At 31.6% G+C, this 27,077-nt stretch overlaps 1 protein-coding gene across 8 annotated transcripts in view; it reads left to right on the top strand.

Annotated features, from left to right (window-relative positions):
- Positions 1 to 12,681: 12,681 nt before the first annotated feature.
- LOC145291432 (mediator of RNA polymerase II transcription subunit 24-like) overlaps positions 12,682 to 27,077 on the top strand; it is a 51,676-nt gene continuing 37,280 nt past the window's right edge. For 6 of the 8 annotated variants that reach the window (XM_080137274.1, XM_080137273.1, XM_080137271.1 and 3 more), the window contains exons 1-5: positions 12,718 to 12,988; positions 21,420 to 21,582; positions 23,848 to 23,930; positions 24,259 to 24,371; positions 24,850 to 25,073. In XM_080137274.1, the coding sequence (XP_079993400.1) occupies positions 21,429 to 21,582; positions 23,848 to 23,930; positions 24,259 to 24,371; positions 24,850 to 25,073 (574 nt within the window). In that variant the 5' untranslated portion in view covers positions 12,718 to 12,988; positions 21,420 to 21,428. Of the gene's footprint in view, positions 12,989 to 21,419; positions 21,583 to 23,847; positions 23,931 to 24,258; positions 24,372 to 24,849; positions 25,074 to 27,077 lie in introns of all 8 variants that reach the window. The other 2 variants (XM_080137276.1, XM_080137272.1) reach the window with 2 other exon arrangements.

Genomic DNA, 27,077 nt, shown 5'->3' with positions numbered 1-27,077 from the left:
GACAATTTCCACCTTTTTGAAATCCTATTATTTCTTTTCTTCATATGCCTTATAGCTATTTCAATTACAAAACATAAAAAATAAAGCAATGTCTAAAGTTCTAAGAACTAATAAGAAAATTACGGCAGGTGAGACCTCATGAAATACTGTTCATCAGACTTCAAATAAATGTATTTGACCGACGAGCTTGCATGACAACTGGGAAATTAACCTCTTAGAATTCTCTTGCAAGGTGAAACAGCTGTAGCATATAATTGGATAAAAGAAATGATAGAACAGTAAGATTAAATATGACCTTCACATTCATTTCCATCTTTTAATAAACGATCATTTGCTCATTTTAACATTTTTACAATACACCACTAACATATATATATATCTCATAGTCTGTCTTTCTGCTTGTCCATTCCAATTTCTCTACTGGACCGATCTGCCTCAAATTTGGTATGAATCTTCGTTATGATGAAGTGTAGCAAAGAGAATGCTATGATATCCATTATGTACATATATTTATATATTGGGGATGTGTATATCTTACAGCTATGGTTCTATCTCAACACACTCAACACTCACTGTGTTTGTGTGTGTGTATAGAATATTAATAGTATATTATAGTATGTTATAAATTAATAGGGATTTATAGGGATTAGTATTAAAGCAACAATGAACACAAATTTAACATCATCCAGCCATCAATTCAGGATAATATTGGAATCATCCCATCACTAATATATATATATATATATATATATATATAGTTTTAAGGACAACATGTTCTGAGTAGCAGATATAAACTTTATTTCTCTCGTCTGATGAGGAGCAGTTAGTTTTAATATACCAATTTGCTCCGAAACATTAGCATGTTTGATGTAGCGAGTATGTAATACTTATCTCTGGCTCTTTTTTTATTGAGCACTCTTAATAACCTCGTTTTAATTCATGGGTTTTATCTCCTAAATACCTTAACCTGAAATATATATATATATATATGTATATATATATATATATATATATATATATATGTTTCACTTAAAACAAATATACGTTTATAATGTATATATATATGCAAAAAGGCTTTTCTAAAATTGCAATGGTTTATTAAGCTCAATGAAAATGGCTTTACACTTTCAGAGCATATGTAACTTTACTAAATATTTCAAAATCACAGTAATATACACTTAATTCAATTCATATTGCTTAAATTTAAACAAAATGAATGTGAATTAGGTGTATATTCTTGTGATTTTGAAATGTTTAGTAAAGTTTATATATATATATATATATATACGTTTTATTTTTTATTACCGTATCTTTCTGTTAAGTTACATTATTGTTTCAGCTACCCGGCCGTTTTTTTGGCCGTCCGTAGCTTCCTCAGACTTTTACGGGGAGGAAGCTACGGACGGCTAAAAAACGGCCGGATAGCTGAAACAATAATGTAACTTAACAGAAAGATATGGTAATAAAAAATAAAACGCATATTTGCTCTACAACAGTGTTGAGCACTTTCTTCAGTTTTTATTAATTACCATTTCTACTATATATATATATATATATATATATATATATATCTATATATAATATATATATATATATATGCGAGAGGATTAAAGAATATTGAAGGATTCTTTAAATGGATGTTTACATTTCGGGTGAAGTATAGCCATATAAAGAAAAATTATGGACGAGATAAAATATATTATTGAATTAGTTTGGAATTATTTTGAGATGAGTAAATTATATAATTTTTTTCATTTAATTGTTTGGACTATTATCCTCATCTTCTGGTTATTGTTTTCATGACGTTTCGACCAATTATTCCTCTGGCTTTCGTCAGTTTAACCGTGATGGGAGAGGAATGTCGAATACTCCAACTACATCCACAGCAATTGCTGCCTTCAATAGCTACTGTAACCTATTGATGTTTTTTCCTTATATATATATATATATATATATATATATAAAGAAAAAAATTATAAACAAGATAATATATATATATATAGGTGCATATGAATTATTTGTTAGTTCAGTAAGGAAAAAAATCAATAGGTTATAAATGCTTTGTTTCCGCTCCCCCCCCCCACTTATTAAACTGACAAATAAATTCATATATATTTTATCTTGTCTATAATTTTTCTTTATATGGTTATGCTCCACCCTACCTGTTGAGCTTTTTATATCCTGATAAGCATCTTTTTAAAGGATCCTTCAATATTCTTTAATCTCCCCGCATACACACATATATATATATATATATATATATATAAGTTATAAAATATATATGGCGATTAAGCTACACAGAATATTCCGCGTTTCATCCACGCTAGGATTCCTGACACAGGATACAGGAATGGGTATGTTTGATCTGGCATAATGATGATTCATTAAAATTGTGGGGTCTACGTACGCACCTGATCCACAAAGTATGGAAATAAAAAATTTAAAAATAAAAAAAAAACGTTTACAAATGTTTTTGATATAGATGTACATAAGAATACTTTGATAAGTATGTTTTAACTTAAATAGAGATGGTATAATAAAATTGTGGGGTCTGCGTTCGCACCTGGCCTCCATAGAATGGAAATAGGCACAAACTTTAATAAAGACTTTTCATATCTATCTGCTTAAGTATACTTTAATAATTATGTTTCAGTTTTAAGAAATATGGTATAATAAAATTATGGGGTGTTCATTCGCGCCTGACCTCGATAGAATGGAAATATGTCACAAAGTTTAACAAGGTTTTTTAATATAGATCCACAGAATATTGTGATAAGTGTTTCAGTGTGAACAGGTATGGTATAATAAATTATGGGGTTTATCTATTTTATTTTTACTTTCATCATATTTTGCTTTGGTTTTGATACCAACAAATTCAAAGCTCTCTTTACAATCCTTCCTTTTCATAACCTATCATACTTTCATAAATCAGAGTCCATTTTCTGTAGGCTGTTTTTGATTGATATATGGGGGAGTTAAAAGGATAATATCGATTCTTTAAGAGGAGACTTATCGATATATAATATATTTAACTGGTCAAAGGAAAATTGATACTCTTAACTTCTTTACTACCTCAGTGTTCAAGAGGTAAATGAGATTAAATGAAATATTTGAATATCTATGCCTCTCATATAAAGGACAAGTGTTAGTCCCAGGAAGCGTGCTCCTTGGTTTCTGGGAACTTTGACTGAAGTAAAATGAAGAAGAGAGAATATAAATTCTGTGATCCCACACTGTTTCACACATTTGGTCCCTACAATTGTTTCTATTTTAGTAAACTGCACACGCAAATTGTAAAGACGAAATGAATAAATGTGTGAAACAGTTTGAGATGGTCATATTTATAAATAGATTATCTCTGCTCTGATTGGACAAATCAAAACATTTTACTCATATTTTTTAACCTATACTTTGAAAAATGTATGGAGTTATAAACGTATGAGAGTTTATTATTCTTGCCATATAATTAAATTGTAACATATATCTTATACAGAGTATGAAGAAAAATGGATACGAAAACCTATAGTTGGTGCTGAGAAGCTCTTTTATTGATGTGACAAATTTTCACCCATTATCAAATATAATAGATAAATAGACTAAAAAAAAAAAAAAAAAAAAAAAAAAAAAAGTAGATTTTTACTGGTTTCCAAACGAATATACATATTGATATGCAATACGAACCAAAGTGTGTTGACTATCTGTCTCTGGATAAAACTTGGTTGGAAGAATAACATTCGGCTGATTGATGCAGAACTACATGCAAACACACCATATTAAATACATCTGTACACTAAATAGTGCAGAACTTGAAGCCAGTCCTTTTTCCAACAGCACCAAAGGCAACAGAGTCTGTGCATAGCTTTGGTGCTGTGCATCTAGGAGGTCGACCATCCCAGGCTTTGCCTTTTCCCTTTGAGGAGAGGTTAGTTTATTGCTAATAGTCTAGCAAGATAATGCTGACTGGCCTTCCCAGGTATATTTTGGGGTCCAGACTGCTCTTCTTCTCGGGCACTAGCTTTTCAAATTCCACTTTCAAACCCTTGTGTCACATCATCTCGTCATATGAAGGAGATAAATATCCAATCCTATAGGTTTTTGTATCTATTTTTATATTTGTGGTGCAATCCATATTTCTTTTTTTTTTTTTCTAGACTTGTTCTCTCTGCTTTTCTTGAGACATTTGACCTTTTATCTTTCGATTGTCTATCAAACTATTCAGCCTTTTTTTTTTCTTTCTTTCTTTCTGTTTGTAAGCATATATTTCTCCAAATTCATTTCAAAAGATCGAAAATATCCTATCTTTCCTCATTGGGTTTATTGTAAAAATCCATTGATCCTTATCAATATCAATATAATATATATAAAATTAATCAACATATATATATATATATATATATATATATATATATATATATATATATAAAATTAAATACAATAAAAGAAGCAAATTGGTGAAATGACTATTCAGTTAATAACTGAACCATGAAACCAAATGAAAAATACAAGACTCAAACTTGTGTGTATATATATATATATATATATATATATATATATATATATATATCACCTAAGAAGCAGTATAAATTTGTGAATGAATAATTTGAATGAATAAAATATTATTTGAAAATTAAAAGGATTTTTTGTTATTTTTAAATGCGTTGATCCTTCACTGATTTGATTTACTCCCACCATCTTTGTTCAACATAATGGTTCAAAACTTAAATTTTTTTTTTAATGTTTACAATAATTGTAGTTTTGTTTCATTTTATTATTCTTATTTTTTTATTTTTTTTATTTCTTTCCGATTATTTAGATGACGATTGATCACTTCTATTACTTAGTTTATTCAGACAACTGTTCTCATCTTGACGTTCGAAAAAGTCACGACTAAGAAATGTGTGTATGCGAGTTCGTGCGTCGAAAACTATGCAATGGTGAATAAGGAAAAACACCAGAACGCCATAATACGTGGAGATTTTTTTCTTTTTTTTTTTTTTACATGGGGATCATCACTTATCAAGGCCCGGAAGCCACTCGGGGATAAGGGTTATTTTGTGTACAATAATCAATGGGATAATATTGTAGTAATAATTGATATTGGAGATTTGATAAAGTGTTTTACTTAAGGGGGCGATTAATCAGGAATTTGTTTATGTTGGACTTGAAGACGTCCAAATTGTAGTCAGGTGGGAAACAGGCAAACGGAAGAGAATTCCACAGGCGTGCACTTCTCAGAAAAAAGCTATGTTCATGGAATCTACGTTTTGATTTAGGCACAGATAAAGAGTGGGGGAAATTACTGACAGTGGTTTTAGCTAGGCGAGTGTTTATCATGAAGGATTGGTGAGGGAGGGACCAGAGATTGGAGCTCGGACGATACTTGCCATGGAAATAACGATAAAACAAAGACAGGCTCGCAACGTCTCTTTTGTGGGAGAGAGGTTGCAGGGAAGAGAAGAGAGCATCCCCCACTAAGCCACAAAGTCTATTTTGTACTTTGTCAAGGCAGGATAGGCTGTTTTTTGAAGCTCCAGCCCAGATGTGGCAGCAGTACTCCATCTTTTGATGTACTTGGCTTTTATAGAAATAGAGAATTGCATCAGTAGTGAGATATCTTCAGGAGCGGTAGAAGGATCCCACCATTTTCCCAGCAGCCCAGGCAACAGACTTGATGCATATGAAGGGGAAAAGAGAAATGATTTACTCGTATGAGACGAAAAAAAAATTATAGACAGAAGTGTGGTGAGTAAAACGGCTCAAAGAAGCAGTGCATATGTTGGTCGATGATGACCTATTAAGCAAACCTAGTAATGAATTTAATATAATATGGGAACCATTAATTATAAATAAGGTCATCTAGTTGGGCAGATTGCTGAAACAATCTTTCACTTGATGCTTGTATCACTGAAAGATTCTCATGGAATATTGAGATAACCTGCCCCACTAATCAGCAATATGTATTTATGTGTGTATGCATATAATATATATATATATATATATATATAAATGAAAAAAACCTGTGAAGGAAGAAATGTAAGTAAATCTTTTATCGCATAGTTTTCCTTAAAAGGAAAATGGATATTGTTCATTAAAAAAGGGCTTTTTTCCCTACTTCTGAAGAGAGGCCGTTCTTGTGAATATTTTCAAACGATATAAGGTTTGAAATTGTCCGAATAGTTGCAAAACATTTGTAACAATGAAAATACAGTACTTGTTGCTATCAATCCAACCTTTGTTGTCTTGACTTTGTGAGAATCATATATATATCTCCTTTAAGTAAATACAGTCATACCTTGCTACAATGTGCAAACCGTTTTGATCATTATTGATCTCATTAGGCAAGGAAAAATTCTGAAAATTAAAAAAAGTTGAAAAACTTTAATTTTAGAGGAGAAAATATTTTTCCATGTCTAACGTATAGCATGGTTTAAAGATCTCTAATTGTTGTTATTATATATATATGTAGTGATCTATGGTGATAAGTAGTACGGCTGCCCATCTAAAAACAAGAATAGGTTGAGTTACATATTTGAATTGATGCAACAACCTGTGGCATAACAAATAAAGTACTAATTCAAAATCCAGTTCTATGTGAAACTCTTCTGGAGGCTGAAGGGTAAATAATCAGTGTGGGCCAATACTAGGAACACAATTGCGAATTACTTCAAATTTCCTCTTGAAACTGCACATCTGGAAAGCAAAAATAGGTTTAGGTTTATCATGCTAGTTGGGCTCCTTCTACTATCCTAGAAAAATACTCATATCGAAAAGCATCCAAAAAAGCAACAAAATCCCACCCCTTCTCTGTTTGTGTCTCTAGATGTCAGAAAGCCTTCTACTCCAATAATTTCTAACCTGGACTGCTAGACCAAGTGGCAATATTTCTTGTTTGGAGTAAAAAAAGATCTTTTTCTTGAAGGCTCCCAAAATTGCATAATAGAATTGTCTGTAAGGTCGTGCGATATAAAGATAAAGTACTCTGTAAAAATTCAGTTCTAAGTGACATGCTTCTGGAAGTTGAAGGTTCAATCCTCACTGTGGCCAATAAGACGAATACAATTGTGAATTACTTGAGACTGCTATCTGGTCATGGCTGACGAAATAAGAGCATAGTACTCTTGTGGATTAAATAAAGGGTTTTGTTTTAAATTCCATACAGAAAAATCCCCGAGTATACAAGATTCACCTGAAGAAGGTCGGAGGTTACATCGGCCGAAATGTTATGACAATAACACTCAAGAAGAGAACAGTCATCGAATAATCCAAGCAATACAAATTATCAATCCTTATCTAAAAAAAATTTAGACTACTATTCTCATCTTTGTTGTTATTCTTACAATGTTTCAACCAATGTAATCTGTGACCATCTTCGAGCTAAGCCTATTAGCTGTGATCAGGTATAAGTGTTAAATATTTTTTATTTTATTATTATTATTATTGCCAGTATTGAAGAGTGAATCGCTAAGAATTTCTAAATAACAGTCTTCTGAATGTTAAAGGTTCAATCCTCACTACAGGTGATAATAATTGAAAATAGCTTTTTAAAAATTATTAAACACTTCTACTCGATCATGGTTGACAGAACAAGAATAATTCCATATTGATTCCAAGTTCAGAAAGATATACCTGAAGTAGCTTGAAGATTGCATCGGCCAAAACCTTGTGAAAATAACAGGCTTAGAACTGATGACCTCAGAGGAAGATTACATCTGGTCAGCATAGGGAGATGTGTGTAGAACAGGAGACTTTGTTGGTTTGGTAATATTAAAATGATGGATGAGAATGCTTGTGTTAGTAGATGTAGATCAGTTGAGCTAACAGGATCAGCTAGCAAGGAAAGATCAAGGAAAACATGGGAGGATGTAATAAGGATAGATTGGAGATAAAGAGGGATAAATAAAAACCTGGCCAGAGTTAGGTTAGTTTTGAAGTCAATTTCTAAAAGCTGTCTAACACATGTCAGCATGTGAAATGGTCGTTAAATCGAATATGATGACGATGATTGCTATTGAGCATCATTCATTTCATATGAATCAGATGATTATTCTTGGCATTTGTTTCTTCCAATATCTTTCTAGTTAGATTTCTTTCTAGAAAGCCATTGGGTATTTACGAGATGGACAACACGAAGGTTGCCAGCATTCCTAAGTGAAAGTTTTTCTGTGAAATGAACTGGATTCTGAGTGGCATACCCAGATTGTCAGCCTGTATCGCTAACCACTGTCAAAGTCATGTTCTATGGCAAATTGTGCTCCACATAAGCATTTCAAGGATCAGCTGAGGTGACAGTTGTGCACAATTGACATTTCAAAGAAAGACTAGGAAGGCAGGGCCAAAGACAGGGATATTTGGAGGGCTTTGTCAAAGTGAAGTACTACAAAACGGCTTTTGAGATCAACAGAAGAAAGATCGCAGAGGACAAACGTTGAAGGAGGAAAGCATCATTTATCCATGGCACTTCTTCTTAGGGGTTCCCATGCCCTGGATGTCGTAGAGTGTGCACCAAATTCTTTCTAGAAAACCATCAGGTATTTACGAGAGGGACTATATGAAAGCTGCCAACATCCCTAAGTGAAAGTGTTTCTGGGAACGAACTGGATTCAAAGTTGGCACACCCAGGTGTCATTAACCACTTAGACATAATCATTTCACTGGTGATGAAGTTAACATTACTGGAATACTCCTGATATGTTGTCGGTTTCTTCTTGGTGAATCTGTATAGCATGGCACATGATGGTTGATGGTGAGTTTATGAATTTGTTTTTTTTTATTATTTAAAATCTAATCAAATCTGTCAGAGTATAGATGCATCAAATCATTGAAGTTGTTGATGGATTGTTGATGAACTAATGGCACAGTTCATCATCACAATGTTAAATGCTGTTATATTGTATCTCAACCCTTCGTATGAGTTATTGTAAATAAATGAGAGTATGGAAGCAAGAAGGACAGACAAAGAAGTTTAAAGTAAACCTTTTTATTTCAGAGGGATTAGTAAGGTTAGTATTGTCGTCCCGTTAATTGTCAGGATGTGCCACTGGCCATCGAGTCAAGAGAGGTAACCAGTTTAATGGAAATAGCAATCCTTGTTCTCAGAGCTGTTGATCGTATTGTTGATTGCTGGCAATGACGGCAGCGGCTTTGCTACTTGATTGTTGAGAAGATGGTGATGGCAGCTATGCTGCTGATTGTTGAAAAGGCGGTGACGGTGCTGCCGCTAATTGTTGCAGAGATATTGACAATGATGACCATGCTCCTAAAGGCTAGAACACCAGGACACACACTGCTGCTACTGCCGGTACTCAGTCAAATTTATACTTTGCGCATGAAGTAGTTTAAGACACAAGAGCCTTGGACAGTTGGAAATTGTTTTTTTTATCTCGGGTTGTGTTAGTTTCTATGTTTTGACTCACGGTAGGGAGTTATCTGTTTAGGTGGTATGTTCACTTGTCCATTTCGGATTAATGCTGATAAATTTATGGATATATATGAGTAAAAATTATACTCCAACAGTGTCCCTTGAATTAATTACTTGTGCCAATACACATCCTGAGAGACCCCTGAACCTATGATGTTCACACTTCAGACTTGATTATTTTTAAGCTGAATAGTCCCTTCCAGTGTTTTTCTTGCTAAAATGAATTTTGAATTGTATTGATAGTGTGGTCACAGAAAAAAAAACAGTCTTTGATACCCTAGTATGTGCTAATTATGCCCGATTGGTTTATGTCAACGAACATGGTTTATTTCTAGCACCGTCACTATCGCTGCTTATGCTAATTCTGTACTTTGTTACTACTGTTGTTTACTTGGCCTTTTGGCCAACGCTTGTTTTCGGTGCTCCGGAAAACAGTAGGCGATCTAACTACTTAGATTAGCTCAGGGAGGGACCTTACTAATAATGCACTAGGAAATTTTATTTTTTGTATATTTTTTCTAGATTTCCCACTCCCTAACACAAACTGTTTTTCTTCCAAATTCAAGAACTTTTTATTTTCCAATGAATTGAACTTTTTTCACACACACACACACATTTAATAAAAAAAATGCACACACACACACACACACAGATATACAGAAATTGTATATATATATATATATATATATATATATATATATATATATATATATATATATATATATATGTAAAAGAGATTTAGAAGGCTGTCACAATGCGAGGAATGAATTATAGTCACTGTTGGTAAGAGGAGACGAGAACAAGTGGCGATTTACAAATCAATAAGTACATATATATATATATATATATATACATTTTATTATTTTATTTTTTTTTTTTATATATATTTATTCAGTAGTTTGAATCGACCTGTTACGCACACCATTTGAAAATGGAAAATTTTTCCGAAATTAATAATGGAATATGTCGCATGAAAACAAGTAAGACATTTTACCATACTACTGAATAAATATATATATAAAAAAAAAATAAAATAATAAAAAATATATATATATATATATATGTACTTATTGATTTGTAAATCGCCACTTGTTCTCGTCTCCTTTTACCAACAGCGACTATAATTCATTCCTCGCATTGTGACAGCCTTCTAAATCTCTTTTACATACCTATCCCACACAATGCTTCAAGCAAACTACATATCAATCCTATATATATATATATATATATATATATATATATATATATATATATATATATATATATATATATATATATCCTTTTTGCAAAAACGCTGGGGTTTTCATTAGTTAGGTTAGAGTCCACAGAGTGAATGAGGTATTGTGGTAAATGTTGCCAGTCAAGAGTAAAGTCGCCAAAGACTCCAATTTTTACTTTAGTTACAAAGACCCTGCAACACTCCCCTCCCCAGATCTTATAGGGCCTTGTGCCTAAATTTGTTTTGTCTTTTGGAGATTTTACTTTTTTTTCAATTTTTTAATTTTATATTGGAATTTTTTTAATTGTAATTTTTTCTTTAAACGAAATAAATTAAATATGAAGATCAAAGTGTAGTATCTGTTCTTCAGATGCTTCCCTTCCATTTCTTGTTCTCTTTCGGTGGAGGAGAAATCCTTCACGACTTAGACAATTAAAAAACGACCCTGGTGTCTAACTCTGTCCCGTGGAGAGGCATTGTAAATAGGTAGTACTTTTGTTTACATTTTGCATATGTAAATCTGGAGAGATAGCAATATAACAATGTTAACAATATTGTTAGGCCAAATAATGTAAGAATATAAGAACACTTATAATACACGTAATACTAGTGGTACCATTATAATTTATTTCAGTGTTATTATATGCTGTCGGTGTGCATTTCATTGAGTTAATCAGTGGTTCCCAACCTTTTTATATGGTGGCACACTATTGAGTTCTTTAAATTTTTCCAGCACACCTATCACAAAAAAATAAATACCGTTTGTAAAAAGTTAACTAGTCTTGGGAACCTATATCAGAAAGAACAGTTGGAAATAAGTTATGCACCATCCACAATAACTATGCAATTCCTACAGTTACATACCTAGAAAACAAAGCTATTAAATATGACATAGAAGAAGAAGAAGAAGAAGAAGAAGAAGAAGAAAGAAGCAACCCTAGTAGAAGTTAGTGTCCCCAATGATGCTGAGTTAAACAGAGCTGAAAAAGTAAAAGATAGTTAATTATCAAGGTCTTATGTATGACATGAAAACAAACTGGGGGAAAAAAAAAAAAAAAAAAAAGAAACTGGAATTTTAGGAAGATCTCCATCATTCCAGTAAAGCGACCAGACTCATAGAAAAGAATTTCAAGAACTATCTGGTGAATATACCTTCAGTCTGTAGTGGAATGGGGTTGTAAATGCTTAGTAACATTTAATGCTACTAAGACTAAGCTTCTTTCTTTTTACAACTACAAAAAAAAAAATCTTCTTGAGTAACGATTTCCATGACAAATAACACCATACCTGAGAGCTCATCTTTTAAACTCCTTCGCCTAACCTTCTCAGAATACATAAATTGGAACAAATACATTGAGGACATTGCCAAGGTTACTGCAAAGAAAGTGGGCTCCCTTTACCGGACTAGAAAATTACTCGCACCATAGAGTATTCTAAATCTTTACAAGGCCACAATTCACCCATGCATGGAGTATTTGTTGCCACATCTGGGCTGGTGCATCTACCACAAGTCTCTCACTCGGAGATAGGGTAAAAAAAATAGTCTCAAATCTAACAGGTTTCGCTCTATCGGCCAAGCTCCAACCTCTGTCATATCCCTGTGTCTCTTTTACAAGTACTTTAATGGAATGTGCTTTGATGAACTCATAGCACTTGTGTCCACTCAACATACATACCCCCAACTAAGTTGACAAACAGCAAAATCCCATCCCTTCAATGTTGTGGTCCCTAGTTGCCAGAAAGCAATCTACTCTAATAGTTTCTTCCCTCAGCTTTGGAATTCTTTTCATGTTTCCCGCTTCCTTGATTGTACTAACATGCAGTAGTTTACATGTAATGTGAACAGACATCTCGCTGCTCAACTCCCCACAGTATGTTTCAAGTGGCAACATGCCTTGTTTGGAGGGTGTAAAAAATAAAAATAAAAATAAATAAAACGTCCCCTTCTCTTCTTTCTTCCGAAACAAACAAACAAAATTAAACAAAACAAAACAAAAAACGTGTTCACCGAATAAGCAGTCACCGTGCCTAACGTCCAAAATGTAGTAGCATCATCATCATCAGCAGCAGCAGCACCACCACCAGCAGCAGCAGCAGCCGTCGCCAAAGAAGGAGCCGCCATTTTTAGTTGCATGTGATATCTTCATGCACGAAGAAAATCCACGCATATTATCCACCGCGGCCATCAAAATGAAGACTACATTTTCTTGACAAATACCCAAATTTTATCATCAGTAAACCAAGGGAACTGATGGTTGTCAATATGTAAATAGAAAATATATAATTTATCGGGATCGTTGGCGATAAGAAGACAAAGAGGCTTTAAAAAGAAAAGGAAAAACAATCTTAAGGCAAGTATTTTTTTTTTTTTAAACAAAGGCAAAAACATCTTTGCTCCCAATTTAGTTTTATCCCTTAATTTTCCTAGTTATTAGCTTCAATAGTTAATATTAAGTTTAACTGTATATTCTAATTAATAGAAAAATATGTAGCTTCTAAATTTTGGTGATAAAATTAAAATAATGAACATTTTGTGATAAGTGAGCTTTCCCCACTGCCCTAAAATTATTATTGTCGATAACAGATTTACTTAACTTTTTTTTCCAGAATAGCTAACATAAACGATAAATGTTACCAAAGACAAGATAACTTGTTCTTCTATTTATCTGTAAGTTATTTTAAAGTGTTTTTGTATTTTTTAAATAAAAAAAATAAAGATCGAGTAAATCCGTCGCGTCAAGACCGAAGAACAAAATGGTGGTCTCGTTCAAACTGTAAATCGAAGCTCTGTACTCGCTTAAAAATCCGAAAGTAAACAAAATACTGAAGTAAAAATAAAATGGTGAACCTTAACAAGAATCACCCCCCCTCTATATATTAGTGTCTAATCAATAATAATCCACTGAAAAAAAAATTGCAAAAAAAACTAAAAAAAAAAAAAACGAAAACCGTTCTTAACATGGGGAAGTTAGGGGGGGGGGTATTCCGAAAGCCGTTCTTAGAGGTGGGTGATTCTTGTTCGGGTCCGCTAATAAAATAAATAAAAAGAATACGGTAAATTTATACAAACACCGTGACAGCGAATTAACCCTAACGCTGTCACGGTGTTTGTATAATAATACCAAGAACACACCTTAAAATCAATTAAAACTTAGAAAAGGTTAAGAAAATAAAACAAAACGCTTTCCTTTGAAAATGTGTATTTTGTTTATATTTTATTTGGAATAAAAGTAAAACATTTCATGTTTACCTTTTCTTTTGATGGTACTCATGCAGAGAGTGACCCGTGCTGAAATAATAACGTTATTATTTAAAAAGCCATTCTTAACATAGGGAGGGGAGAGTGTTTTGTACCTATTCTAGACTTTAACCTAAAATACGATTTTAAAAAATAGCGCGGATCGCGGATCACTCTCTGCAATATTACCACCGAAATTCGTTTTAGCTTGAAAATTGTTTGAAAAAATGATTGCATTTAATTCAAATAAAAATGTCTTGTTTTTGTGATATGTTCAAAATGGCAACCATTCGTCTCGATCGAGGAAAATGTTTGTGCTCAATCGATTTTTTGTGAAATTCCCGGTCTTTTACAGAATAAGGACTGTGCTGAAATAATAACGTTAGGTACTACTACTACTACAGTTACCGAAAATGAAAACGCCATTTTTTTTGTCGGGCACCTGTCGTGAGAATCGGAGAGAAATCAGTATGTTAAACTATAACCGAAGCATGAAATAAATAACAAAAACAAAAAAAAAAAAATAAAACTAGATAATAATTACTTCCGAAAAGAACTAATTACTACGTGCCCCACATTTCATGCTTCGGCCATAGTTTAAGATACTGATTTCTCCCTCTGATTCTCACGACAGATGGCCGAAAAAAAAAAAAAAGTGGCGTCTCCGTTTGCTTGTAGTAGTAGTAGTAGTAGTATCCGTGATTTAGAAACCCATTCTTAACATGGGAGCGGGGCTTTGTTAAATATCCCCCCCCCCCGACGTTTGTTTCATGTTGCGGGTTTGTCAGACTAAAATCAGCCATCGGACAAAAAATAGTTTTTACAAAACTCATCATGGCGTTCACATTCGAAATATCAACTTTTAAAGGTTTTCAGGTATGCTGACAATGAATATCACAGTTAAATGTGCGGGTGATAAGTAGTTTATCAGGTATGAAAACATGATATCCAACGTAAAAGCTAATGCAGTTTCTGACAGCCATGTTGTTTTCACAACCAAGCAGTTAGTAATGCGCATGCGTGCAACTGAAGAAGCACTGCTTCTGCTTCAGTGCTTGCTTCAGTGAAGAAGCACTAAGCAGACGACAAAGCAAATATCCTCCCAAGCTGTTTTTACCGGATTAGGGGTGTAAAAGTCGTAAAAAATTGTAAAGTTAGTGAAAAATTATTCGTACTTCTATAGTTTATCGCCAAAAATAGAGACGTCATTTTTTTTTTCTTCGGCCACCTGTCGTTAAAATCAGAGGGAGAAATTAGTATTTTAAACTACGACCGAAGTAGGAAATAAATAACAAAAAAATTAGAAAATTGTTTTATTAAAATGATATTTTCTTACGCAGATTTTTCAATTAATGTCTTTACAATTATATTTTGATACATTTTTATAGAATAAATGTTTTGGTTTTTTAAATGACGCTCGCCCAGTTTAAACAATTATGGGTGCTAGTGCAGTGGCACTGCACTGCAGTGCAGTTGTGCCAGTGGGTGAGTGCACTTACTGATCCGCGCTATTTTTAAAAATCGTATTTCCAAGTTTAATTAGTGTTGATATGTTTTTTTTTTTATTCAATTGTAAGATTAAAGTATAGAATAGGTACAAAACACCCTCTCCTTCCCATGTTAAGAATGGCTTAATAACGTTATTATTTCAGCATGGATCAATAAGTGCACTGCACTAGTACCCAATTATGAATATGTCATTTTCTGTTTTTAATAATAAAAATATATATACGTTTCATGAAAAACTTTCTCGTTTTCATTAATTAAATCGAAACATTTCCGATTAAACAATTACGGATATATGTTCTTTCACATTATTTACTTTTTTTCATAGTTCTTTCCGGAAGTAATTAGTATCTAGTTTAATTTAAAAAAATTTTTTTTTTTTATTTCCTACTTCGACCATAGTTTAAAATACTGATTTTTTTTTTTTTTTTGTTTTTGTTTTTTTCTACGACCTCAACCACCTCATGTTAAGAACGGCTTTCGAAATAAACACCCACCCAACCTGCCCATGTTTAGACGGCTTTCGAGGTTGGGGAACGTTTATTCCGAAAGTCATTCTTAACATGGGGAGGTTGGGGTGTGTCTAATACGCTGGGGCACGTTGTAAAAATTTACCCTGATTTCTGCCTCTGACAGGTGCCCGAAAAAAATAGCGTCTCAATTTTTGGCGGTAAACTGTAGAAGTACCAAATTATTTTGTGTATCTTCTGCTAGGAGTGTCAGAAGTTGTCATTAAAAAGGAGTGATTAATTAAACTCGCTATCTTTCGAAGCTTATAACATGAATAATGTTAAGAAAATTAGGGTTTAAACCCTAATTTTCTTCAATAAAAGGAGTAAAGACCAAATTTTAAAATAATAAAAGGTTTAATCGAAAAATATACAATATTCTTTTTAATCAGTTTTCTTTAAAAAAGATTTCACGAATTTTAACTTAATCTAAATATATAAATTCAAAAATATCACTTACCTATATAAAATACTAATCAATGGGTGCTTCCATTCTTCATTTATGAGAATTTGTCTATTTTATATTCCATGTACTTTTTAAATAAAAGATTTTTTAAGCAACCATTTGAAAAGACCGCTATTATGTAAGCAAATACCCGGTGTTAGCGAACGGGTGTTTCCTGTCTCTCTTCCAGTTGTGAAATACGGTTGGCTAAAAGGGCTATAATTAATTATTTCAAAAACGTAAAAACAACACATACGTGTGAGTCGTCATGCCTTGTGCATGAAAAATGATCACATTTCACTTATCAGTTTTTGCTGTTTAAACGCAATCCACTCAACCAATTTTCCATTTTTGTTTTTTTTGTTTTTTTTTCTCTTAAATACGCAAGTTTTTGTTTGATATATATTATATTTCTTCTTTATGGAGTGAATTTTTTTTTTTTTTAAATATCTAAAAAAAAAAAAAAGCATTGAATGAAATAGAAAAATTGTCATCAGCATCCGATATTTACTGTAGAATCTAACGAGAGCATGAGGTTTCAATAAAAAAAAGGGGGGGGTTAAAACTTTGGACTTTACAGGTAAATTTGCAAATAACTTTTCTTTTTTTTTTTTTTTTAATTAGATTATTTTATTTATTGGTCTTTATCTTCAATTTGTGATATATAAAACTTAGGTGAGAAAATTTATTTTCATTTTAATAGACATTTCAAAATGGAGGGGGGGGTGAATTTAAAAAAAAAAAAAAAAAAGTTTGCCTAGAATATTATATTCAGTTTATTGGAAAGAGCATTAAATTTCACATTGAACCTGAAAATATTGTAAAAATTGAACCAATAGAAAAATTTTGATAGATTTTTAAATTGAAAAAATTGTAAAAAAATTTAACTTGTAAATTCAATTGATTTCATTACATAGAAAAAATGGCTGCCTGAGCACGCGCAGGCACTTTGTAAACACTGTTTTTTAAAAAATAATATTTCTATTATTTTTCAAAAAACTTTAGTTTATTTTGGAAGTATATTCCATAAAGAAATTAAACAAACCACTTTAAAAAGAAAAATAACGAGTTTTGTATATTTAATTCACAGTTTTGTGTTAAGGGTGTCAAAAATTCCCCCAAAATTCTGACACTCCTAGTCGTCTGCCCGGAAGAGATTTTTTTTTTTTAACACGCATTTCTAATTCTCCGGTTGTGAAAGAAAATGGCTGCCAGGGATTACATTAGCTTTTACATTGGATCATGTTTTCATATCTGTTAAATTACATCGTTCGTTTGCCTTACATTAGTTTTTTTTTTTTTTTTTTTTTTTTTTTTCTCGATGTTTTGATTACCCCCAACCACCCGGGTTCGTTTTTTACTTCGCTTATTCTTAGGTTTTCATTAACACCCCACCCTCTCCAAACACCCGGGCTATGCTGGGTACCCCTTGCTAGTCTATAATATAAATCTCACCTATCTGTTTAAATGTATGCATGTATGTATATTTTTTTTATTTTCTTCCTTTGAAGATTATAACGTTGGGTATGGGGCAGCCAAACCAGCTGCCAACATTGCCCAGCTTTTTTATTGAAATCAACCGAGAGCTCTTTTTAGTATCCTTGTTGTTCCCTTAGATGCAATTTTCTGGATCTCTTTTGCACTTAGTTCATCAGGAATATTAGTTATGTAGGACTTCATAACACCTGTGCCACCTATAATAATTGGTATGATTGATATCTGCCTAAGATTCCAGTTTCTTTTCATATCATATTTGAGACCTTGTTTGTATGCCTGCCTAAAACTTTTGACAGAGGCGACGGATTTTCATGAGATCAGTATTGTTTTGAAGCTTGACCCTTCGGACAGCAAATATCGAAAAATTGGCTAAAAACATTAATTCCCTCACTCTCAGCTGGGCACTTTTCTACAATCAGGGGTCACTTTTTTTGCCCATATTTTTGAAAGTCATCCTCTCTTTTTGATTGACTAGCCTTAATTTGAACCTTCACCACTTCCGGTTTGGTGATGGACGCAGCAACAAAGACGTCACGTTTTTTTTCCTTTTCATGTTCTTTTCCTCCTTCGCAGTACAGGTTTGAGCCTGCCTGCCAACTACCACTTTTTTTTTTTTTTGCTCAACTCACACATGCAAACACCCGGGCAACGCCAGACACTCAGGCTAGTCTATAACATAAAAGGCAAAATGTGCGAGTGTGTTTTTGTATGTCCGCGAAAGGCTTTTTTTCGTCGGCTTCTCAACAAGGTTATTATTTTGTTGGAAAACTTTCCTTATACTCCCTAGATCGTAATATCTCTGATTTGTGAATGGACGTTGTCTCTATCTTTTATTTGATCGAGTTTAAAAAAAAAAAACTCTGGTTTCCAGTGTTTGTCTTTTTTGTATAAATAAAGCGAAACTGATCAAAGCTGAGGCATTCGCCTGGACTTCTAGGCCGGAATGTCTTGAAGTCAATTAGCTTTGATCAATGTGGGGGAAACCCTTCATATCGGACAATTGCTATTCAAAGCTCCCTTCTTTTTGGGAGAGAGCTGGTTTTCCCGAACATTTTGGGGAAACAAATATGGCAGAAAGCTTAACTGGCCTACAGCCAGATATGATTTCATTTCATGGCGTAATGGTTGACATCGCTAAATTTCAACGCTTTACACTTCCGATTGCGTCATGGCGTATCGGTAAGATGTCAGCTTTTCTTTCACTTTCTTTTCCGGGTTCATGGGTTCAAGCCTTCCTGTCTACTACCACTTTTTAAAAAGAAATTTGTTACACCTTCAAACACCCGGGCAATGCTGGGCACCCCCACTAGTAACAAATAACAGCAAAAACCTATAAAATAAAATTGATTCATTGTAAATTTTGCAGTATTCTCGAAAAAATTTTGTGTGTGTGTATATATATATATATATATATATATATATATTACTCTCTGACAAACTAAATTTTCCAAAAAAATTCCCCCAAAAGCTAAAAGCAGGGTAAATTGGAACCACATTTAACGTAACCAATAGGTACAGGCAAAAATGTCTGAATAATGATAGGACATAGTTTTGAAAGCCGATTCATCATAATTTTTGTGTAGGTTTCCGACTACTTTTTGATTTTATTTGAAAGATTAGACTAAAATTAATTTCCTAAAGAAAAAAAAATATTTATACACATGAAAAAAAAAGTTATAAAAATGTTTTCACAGCGAGCTAACCAATTTAGTTAAATTTAAATAAATTCATTGTAAAAATCCTTTAAAAGATAAATATTAATTTTCTGGGTCTATTTCAAAGATAATTAGTGTAGTTCTTTATTTTTAAATAAAAAAAAAAAAAACACTGTATTTGTACAAAAAATCTTAAAAGAGAGAAACTCTGCCCTTCGCAAAATCGCAATCCTGAACGTTTGTATCATTTTTACCATTTTTTTAATTAAATTATTTTTCTACGTTCCTGTTTTTAAATTAAAATTTTTTATTTTTCAAGATTATGTAAAAATTATGCTACCCTGAAAGTTTCACATTCATGCAAGCAAGGAAAAGATTTGAATCTTACATATGCGAAACATAAATTTAAAAAAAAAAGTAGAAATTTGTTTTTGCAATTATAATTTTGTGTGAAAATATTAAATAAATAATGCTTAATTCAATGATAATATCAGTAGTTTGAGAAATTAATTTTTCTTTGAGTTATATTGAATTCATTAATACAAACTTTTGGGGCTTTTTTTCGTAATGTTCTTGTAAAAATTGATGTTTTTAATTGTTATAATTTACGATGCTTTAGTTTCATTTTTAAAGAAAAGCAAAAATTCAGGCTTTCTTTTTTATTTATTTATTTTTTTTTTTTACTACCGAAAACCATAACTTTATAGTAAAAAAGTATCTTTTGTTTAACCGAAATAATACATTTCCACTAAGATTTAGATTTAAATAATGGGTTAATTATATTCCATGATCACTTTTTGATAAATACTGCAGATTTCATTAAAATTGTTTAATTTCCTGATTTTTTTTTTTTTTTGGTGAATTCTTAAGTAAAGGGAGGGGTGAAAATGTTTATGCGTTTTGAGCGTCGGCATTCATTTTGCACGTACTTTAATTATTTTTGCATGTATCTAGTAAACAATGAAAACTGATTTTTTTTTTTTTTTTTTTTTTTTTTAAATTCTCTCAAAACTCACATAATTGATCAATTTTGTTAACTTTTTTACAAACTTATTTTTTAAAAACTAAACTATATATAAACTGAAATAATGTACAAAAAAAAAAATTCATATTTTGCAACCCCCCCCCCCCCCTTTCCCTAGCGCGATCTTATTAGAAACTTTTTTGAGTGGGGTGGATTTACATTTTGGTTTTGATGAAATAAAATATATTTAATTTTTGATCACAAACATTGCCGATTTATACGATTTTTATCGATTTTTCGGAGTTGGAAAGAAGTTGGAAAATATATTAAAATTATTTAAGTTTACGAAATTTTTTAAATTATTTATATTTAAGTTTTTACCTGTGTAATTTCAAACGATTTCAGAGTAGTTGTGCAAAATTTGAATCAGATGTAACTTACTCTCGACTCCTCTTTACTCGGAACATGACGTCAACCGCCGGCTTTTCAAAGCGCAACAAACTTTGCCTTCGGGCCAAGATCATAGTGTAGTATCTGTTCTGATGCCACACTCCACATTATCTTATATAATTGCAAAAAATATTTCCTGTTTTTACCTTTTTTTTTTTGAAGATTACATTTTTAGCCTAATTTTTATATGTAAGATTCTAATATTTTCCTTGCCTAAATGAATGTATATAATCTTCTTCAGGTTTGACTATAATCTGACGTAAGATGCCAAATCAGCTATCATCGTCTAAAAAAAGCGGAAGTAATACAACAATGAAATGCGTCGAGAAATATGCCAGAATGCCCTTTTGATATATTTTTGTTTGTTTACGTTTTTCATTAGAAACAATATAGAAGTTGTTTGTTTTAAATGTCTCGACAGGATTAGGATTTTTGTGTTTTTTATTTTTAAGGTAAATTGTTTTCATGTAAGTCACTTGATGAAATTATTTTTATTTTTACTTTTTGTGAATCCTCAGGATAAAATCATGGTTGTGGATTCTTCAAAATCAGATTCCATGTCAAGCCTTGTGCGAGCAGTGCTCGTAAAAGCTTGGCGTGAGCGTTGGAATGAAATACGATGGGGAGTTTGTCTGAAAAGAGTTCTTGCTAGTTGTCCGGAAGAAAACTGTGATCTGGCAGGTTAGTAGATTTTTTTTTTTTTTTTTTTTTTTTTTTTAACCATGTTTTTTTAGCGTGATGAACTTGTATATTGCTTGAGAGTATAAATAATTTTTTTTAACTACTTGTAATTAAACAAATTTACAAGCAATTTGAGATGAATTTTAAAAATATATATTTTCTAGCAAATTGTGAGTCATATTCAAGTTTACAATTTCTTTTTACCTGATAGAAAAATGCAGTTGAATAAATTTAACAGTGAAGTTGTGTGTGTGTGTGTGTTTTTTTTTTTTTTTTTTTTAGGAAAATTAAAAAAAAAAATTAAACTAAAAGAAATATTTTCTAACCTTTTTTTTTTTTTTAAAGATAACATTTTTTTTTTTTTCAAAGAAAATAACTCTAAGATGAATGGAAGATTTTCTTGGTTTTGATTTGTGTATTTTAAAGAATAAACTTTTTTTTTTTTTTAAAATTATTGCAGGATTTTTACCGATTAATCAATCTACTAAAACATGTGTCCTTATCTCCATACATGCTTAATCTGTACATAAATGTTTTGGATGGTAGTACAAAGAGTGAATAACCTGAAAGGATAAAGAATAAAAGAAGTTGTGAGAGAAATGGAATGATGTACAGGGGAGAGTCTATTATGACATCAGTGTAAACCTTTTTCAATACTGACAGTTTTATATAGGCATGCCCAAAAAATGAAAAAAATAGACGAGTAGTTGTTTTTTTAACCTATTATTCTTGAGCAACATGTTTTTTTTGTTTTTTGTTTTTTTCCAGAAAGATAAAAACCTGAATTTTATTATATGAAAAGCAGAATAATATAAAACTTTTTCTATTTTTAATAGAATTAAAAAATTTTTAAAACCACACCATTCACTGCCATTTTTGTCTTGATCTATAAAGCATTGAAATATTTTTGAAAAGGTTTTTGAACCAATTAATTTTTTTTTTTTTTTTTTTTTTTTTTTTTGTCTAAATAAGATTTAGGGTGAGTTGCTCTAAGAATATTCAAAAATATAATATAAATACCTGAATTTCAAATAATTCCAACTTCTTATATCACCCTATAGATTTGTATAAGCAAAATTAAAAAAAAAAAAAAAAAAAATTAATGATAGTTTAAAATAATATATGGAAGCCTGGATAGGACTAAATAAACTTAATTTAACGTTTGATTTGACGATTAAGTGAAGGGTTTATTTTTTTTATTTATTTATTTATTTATTTTTTTTGGTCATAAGCGATATATATATATATATATATATATATATATATATATGTTTCCTACATAATCCCGGTCCTGGATATGACCTTAAACTATATCCGATGGTGAGGCTCCAGCTTGTAAGCTTTGTGGAGTGTAGAGCCACCCTTTAATTGCCATTGCTCCCAGGTCCACTCTGACCCAGAGTGGTAGTACCTGTTAGGGTCCCAACTATGGGTTAAATAGAAACGGACTTGAAAAAAACAAATATATTCTATTAAAAAAATTTTCTTCAAAATCACTGGATTCGGCATTAAATAACCTGAAGAGTGCTGATATGCCATAAAACAAAAACGACCAATCAACCTACATAATCCCTGAAGTTAAGCAACGCTGAGGCTGGCCAGTACTAGGTTGGTGACCATTTTGGGAATGCTGTGTGTCGTATGTGTTGAAAACATCTACTGCATCTAGTATCACAGTTGGTCCACCATAGGTGAATTAACAAGAAATTGCCGAAAGAAATGATTGTATTTTTAGCAAAATGTGCAGTTATTTATAGATTTTTTGGTATCGATTCTTCAAAGCATTTCCTATTAAATGGTATTATTAGCAATATTGGGTACACTAAATGAAAATGTTTTTTGCTAATCTGAAAGATAATAATTATTAACATATTCAACGAATTTCACACTTGAAAGCCCAAAATATGAAAAAGTAAACACATTCAAAATTCGGATTTTTTTCAACCTTAAAATCTGTTTCATGCGCAGTTTTTTGTTTTTTTTAACGAAATGCTCAGATTGAATGAAAGAAATCTTATTTTAGGTGCATTGGTTAGTCTCTTAGGAATAGCATTTTTATCTGTTGATTTTAGCTTTTGTATGAATATTAATAGCAAAATATATGGAAGTCTGTTGGTGGTCAAACTAAAAGTAATGTATTTGGAAATTTTGTATTTATATATTAACTGTAGATTTAAACATTTTTCTTATTTTATTGGTTTCCTACCTGCCTAAAACTTTTCTAATGAAATAACCGATTTTCTCCTTTTTTTTCCCCCCCCCCAGAAATTCTTTTACAGCAAGCTTTAGTTGGTACCAGCCCTAACACTTTGGTTATGTCTTACTTAAGACATGCAGTTAGCTCACAGGTAAATGTTTTTTTGTTTTTAAATAAATATTCGTAGTAAGAACAACAAAAAGTAATTTAACCCAGTCGCACATGCACTAATTTGTTCCCTTTTGACAAAAATTTTGTAAAAAAATTAATCAAACTAATTGACTGCTGGTGTCAAATCTGTAAGTATACTCTGTACACAGAATGACTTTCTTTCATGATAAGAAAGGATTTTTCTCTTAACGAAATGTAGAAAATGTTTCTTATAAAAAATATTATTTACTATTCTATTCTCATTCTGTTTTTATTGGTTGACATTTCCAATTTTAACATAAAAGAATATATTTTCTTTTTTGTTCCAGTTAATTCCTCACAATGTAGCATATAAAAATGTTACAAAGTTTGCAGATTTTAATCGTCCATATTGCATCCTTGGATTAGTGGAATTGGTTGAAAGTGTTACAGTGAAATTTAGGTAAGTAAAAAAGAAAAAAAAATGGTGTAAAACTGAAGGTGCAGTATTTGTTTATTTTAATTTACCTCACTTTTTAGTCAGCTGCCAAACATTTACAAGTAATTTTCTCTAACTGCATAAATTTGTAACACAGAAATGTTAAAACAAAAAGGAAAATGTAAATATATATAACCAAAACCATTCTCAAAGATATTTTATTTATTGAATGTTGAGAATTTAATGCTAACAAATATGTGGACACATATTTTTTGTTAGTTTTACCAATATTAATCTTATCAAATTCAGAAAAATAACAATGATTATACATTTTATAAATGTAAAAGAATTAAGATTTTAAATTTAGTTACTAATTTTAAACATCCTAAATGTTGAATCCTAATGAGTTTTAAATTAGTTAAACTGTATTTTCTGTGACCATTTTTAAATGTTTAATTCTGAATTCTTTTATAAATGATGAATTTCAATTGTCTAATTGCAGTTTTGCTTGCTGTGCTGATTCCCCTCTTGTTCTTTCACGATCTATTCAAAAACTGCTGCATTGGTTATTATTGTGCATCCTGAAATCACTACAGAGGTTGGCAGAAGGACGACAGACACAGGAACATGGTGCTATTATTGACAAAACCTGCACGGCAATCCAGAAAATTATGCAAGGGGGACCAATTTGGGCTTTGCTTTATATTGCACGCTCAGAAGATACTGGTACATGTTTAAAAAAAATTTAATTTTTGGTTTTTAAACTTGCTTTTATTTGAGACTAAGTTTATTAAAATCTTGTATTATCATACTAGTAGAGCTACCCCATGCTGCTTAGGGAAATGGTAATTTCTTTTTATTGATAACAATTGATTTCTTACAAATCTTAATGTAAAACCCAAAACAACTGAGTTAAAACAAATAAGCAATAAATAGGTGAGTTGAATCTTGCTTATACAGGTAGTTTATATATATATATATATATATATATATATATATATATATATATATATATATTATATATAATATTGCAAGATAGGTTTTCAAAAAGAAAAAAAAGGGGAAAGATAAACTAATCCACCATTTCTCTCCTGAATCTGTAAATAAAGCATCTGTGTGCATGTAGATTAATTTCTATTTTAAGTCTCAAACATATGAAAAGGGATTTTTTTTTTTCTACTGATTAAAATTCAACCTCCCTTTCTTTACTCATAAAGCAAATTTGCATAACTGATTATTAAAGTGACCTCGACGCATTTTATCTTCTATTATATAGACTGGCAGGGATACCTGGCATTGCCCAGGGCCACAAGAAGTTCCGTTTGGACACACCTGCTATACCAAGATTATTGAGCACTTTTTCATTATGTCAACTCATTGTAGGCAACATTGATACTCCCACAACAATTTCAAAAATAAAAGATAGTTAAAAACTGATAAAAATACAAATATAATCACCTCCAAAAAGAAGTATGTGATAACCTCCTCACCAGATATTTCGGCAGAAGGGATACGAAGAGAAGATCAAAAACAGGACCATAAAATGTTCAGTCTGATCCGCGACAATAACTATATTAGTTATATACACACTAGCATGGATACTTGGCGTCGTTGCCCAGGTCCACATGAAGTTCCGTTTGGACACACGTGATATTGAGCAGTTTTTTATTATAATAATAAAAATGGAATTGACATATAATATGTCAATTTCATTTTTATTATTATATGTCAATTCCATTGTGGGCAATGGCAATACTCTCACAAATAAAAAAAGTTAAAGAATGGATAAAAACATAAAAATGTAATCACCTAAAAAAAAAGTATGTGACAACCTCCCTGCTAGATATTTCGGCAGAAAGGATATGAAGAGAAGCTATTCTCTGGATACTGAGCACTTTTTTTGCCCGTGTGTTGGAACTCCCTCTCCCCTCATGCTCGTGCAACAAAAAAGTAAAAAAAAAACAAAAAAACAAATGAGCCACAGTGTTCGGGCTTGAGCTTGAAACACGAAAGAGGGGGAGAAGGTTAAAAACTTACATACAAACACTTTTGCCCACATTAGTTTAATAAGTTGTGTAACTTGCTAAAAGGGGACACCCTACCTCCTTCCAAAAAGGTCCAGTTGACCGCCACAGAATGAATGTTTTTTTTTCTAATTTTCATATATTATGCATCTGGGGTATTGCCCTTTCAGATGATACCAGTTTCAATCTGGTCAGATATATATATGAGAAAAGTTTTTAGCAGATATACAGGCACACATACACAGACAGGCCCCTTTATATAATGGAAGACAATAACAGCAACTTCACAAATAAAATTCCTCTACAAATTGGAATATCATGAACAGAATAAATTGACATTTTTTTATTTTTATTATAGGATCTTTTTAAAGAAAAATTTTAACATTTTTAATATATTAACAGGACTAACCGATATTAACCAGGGGCATGGATAACAAAATAAAAAGAAAATTTTATGATGAAAATAGTCTATCTTTGAGAATTAATGGGTTAAGGATTTTTATTATAATTTCCTGCTTGAATTTTTGATGGATTAACAAATATTGTAATTTATTCAATTTCTATTTTCAGCAACTTTGCTTGTTTATATTTATAAAATTTCAGTGACTATTTTATCTAGTTTCCGTATTTATTTTTACGAATGAAAATAAATCTCTGCGATCTTAAAAACGAAATGTAAGAAGCCCCCAGACGTACCCCTCCACCG

Source organism: Euprymna scolopes, chromosome 12 (genome assembly GCF_053919585.1).
Source record: "Euprymna scolopes isolate OS-2025 chromosome 12, ASM5391958v1, whole genome shotgun sequence".
NCBI classification, from domain to species: domain Eukaryota; kingdom Metazoa; phylum Mollusca; class Cephalopoda; order Sepiida; family Sepiolidae; genus Euprymna; species Euprymna scolopes.
The sequence above is the reverse complement of the archived record's forward strand: the minus strand, read 5'-3'. Positions and strand labels throughout refer to the sequence as shown.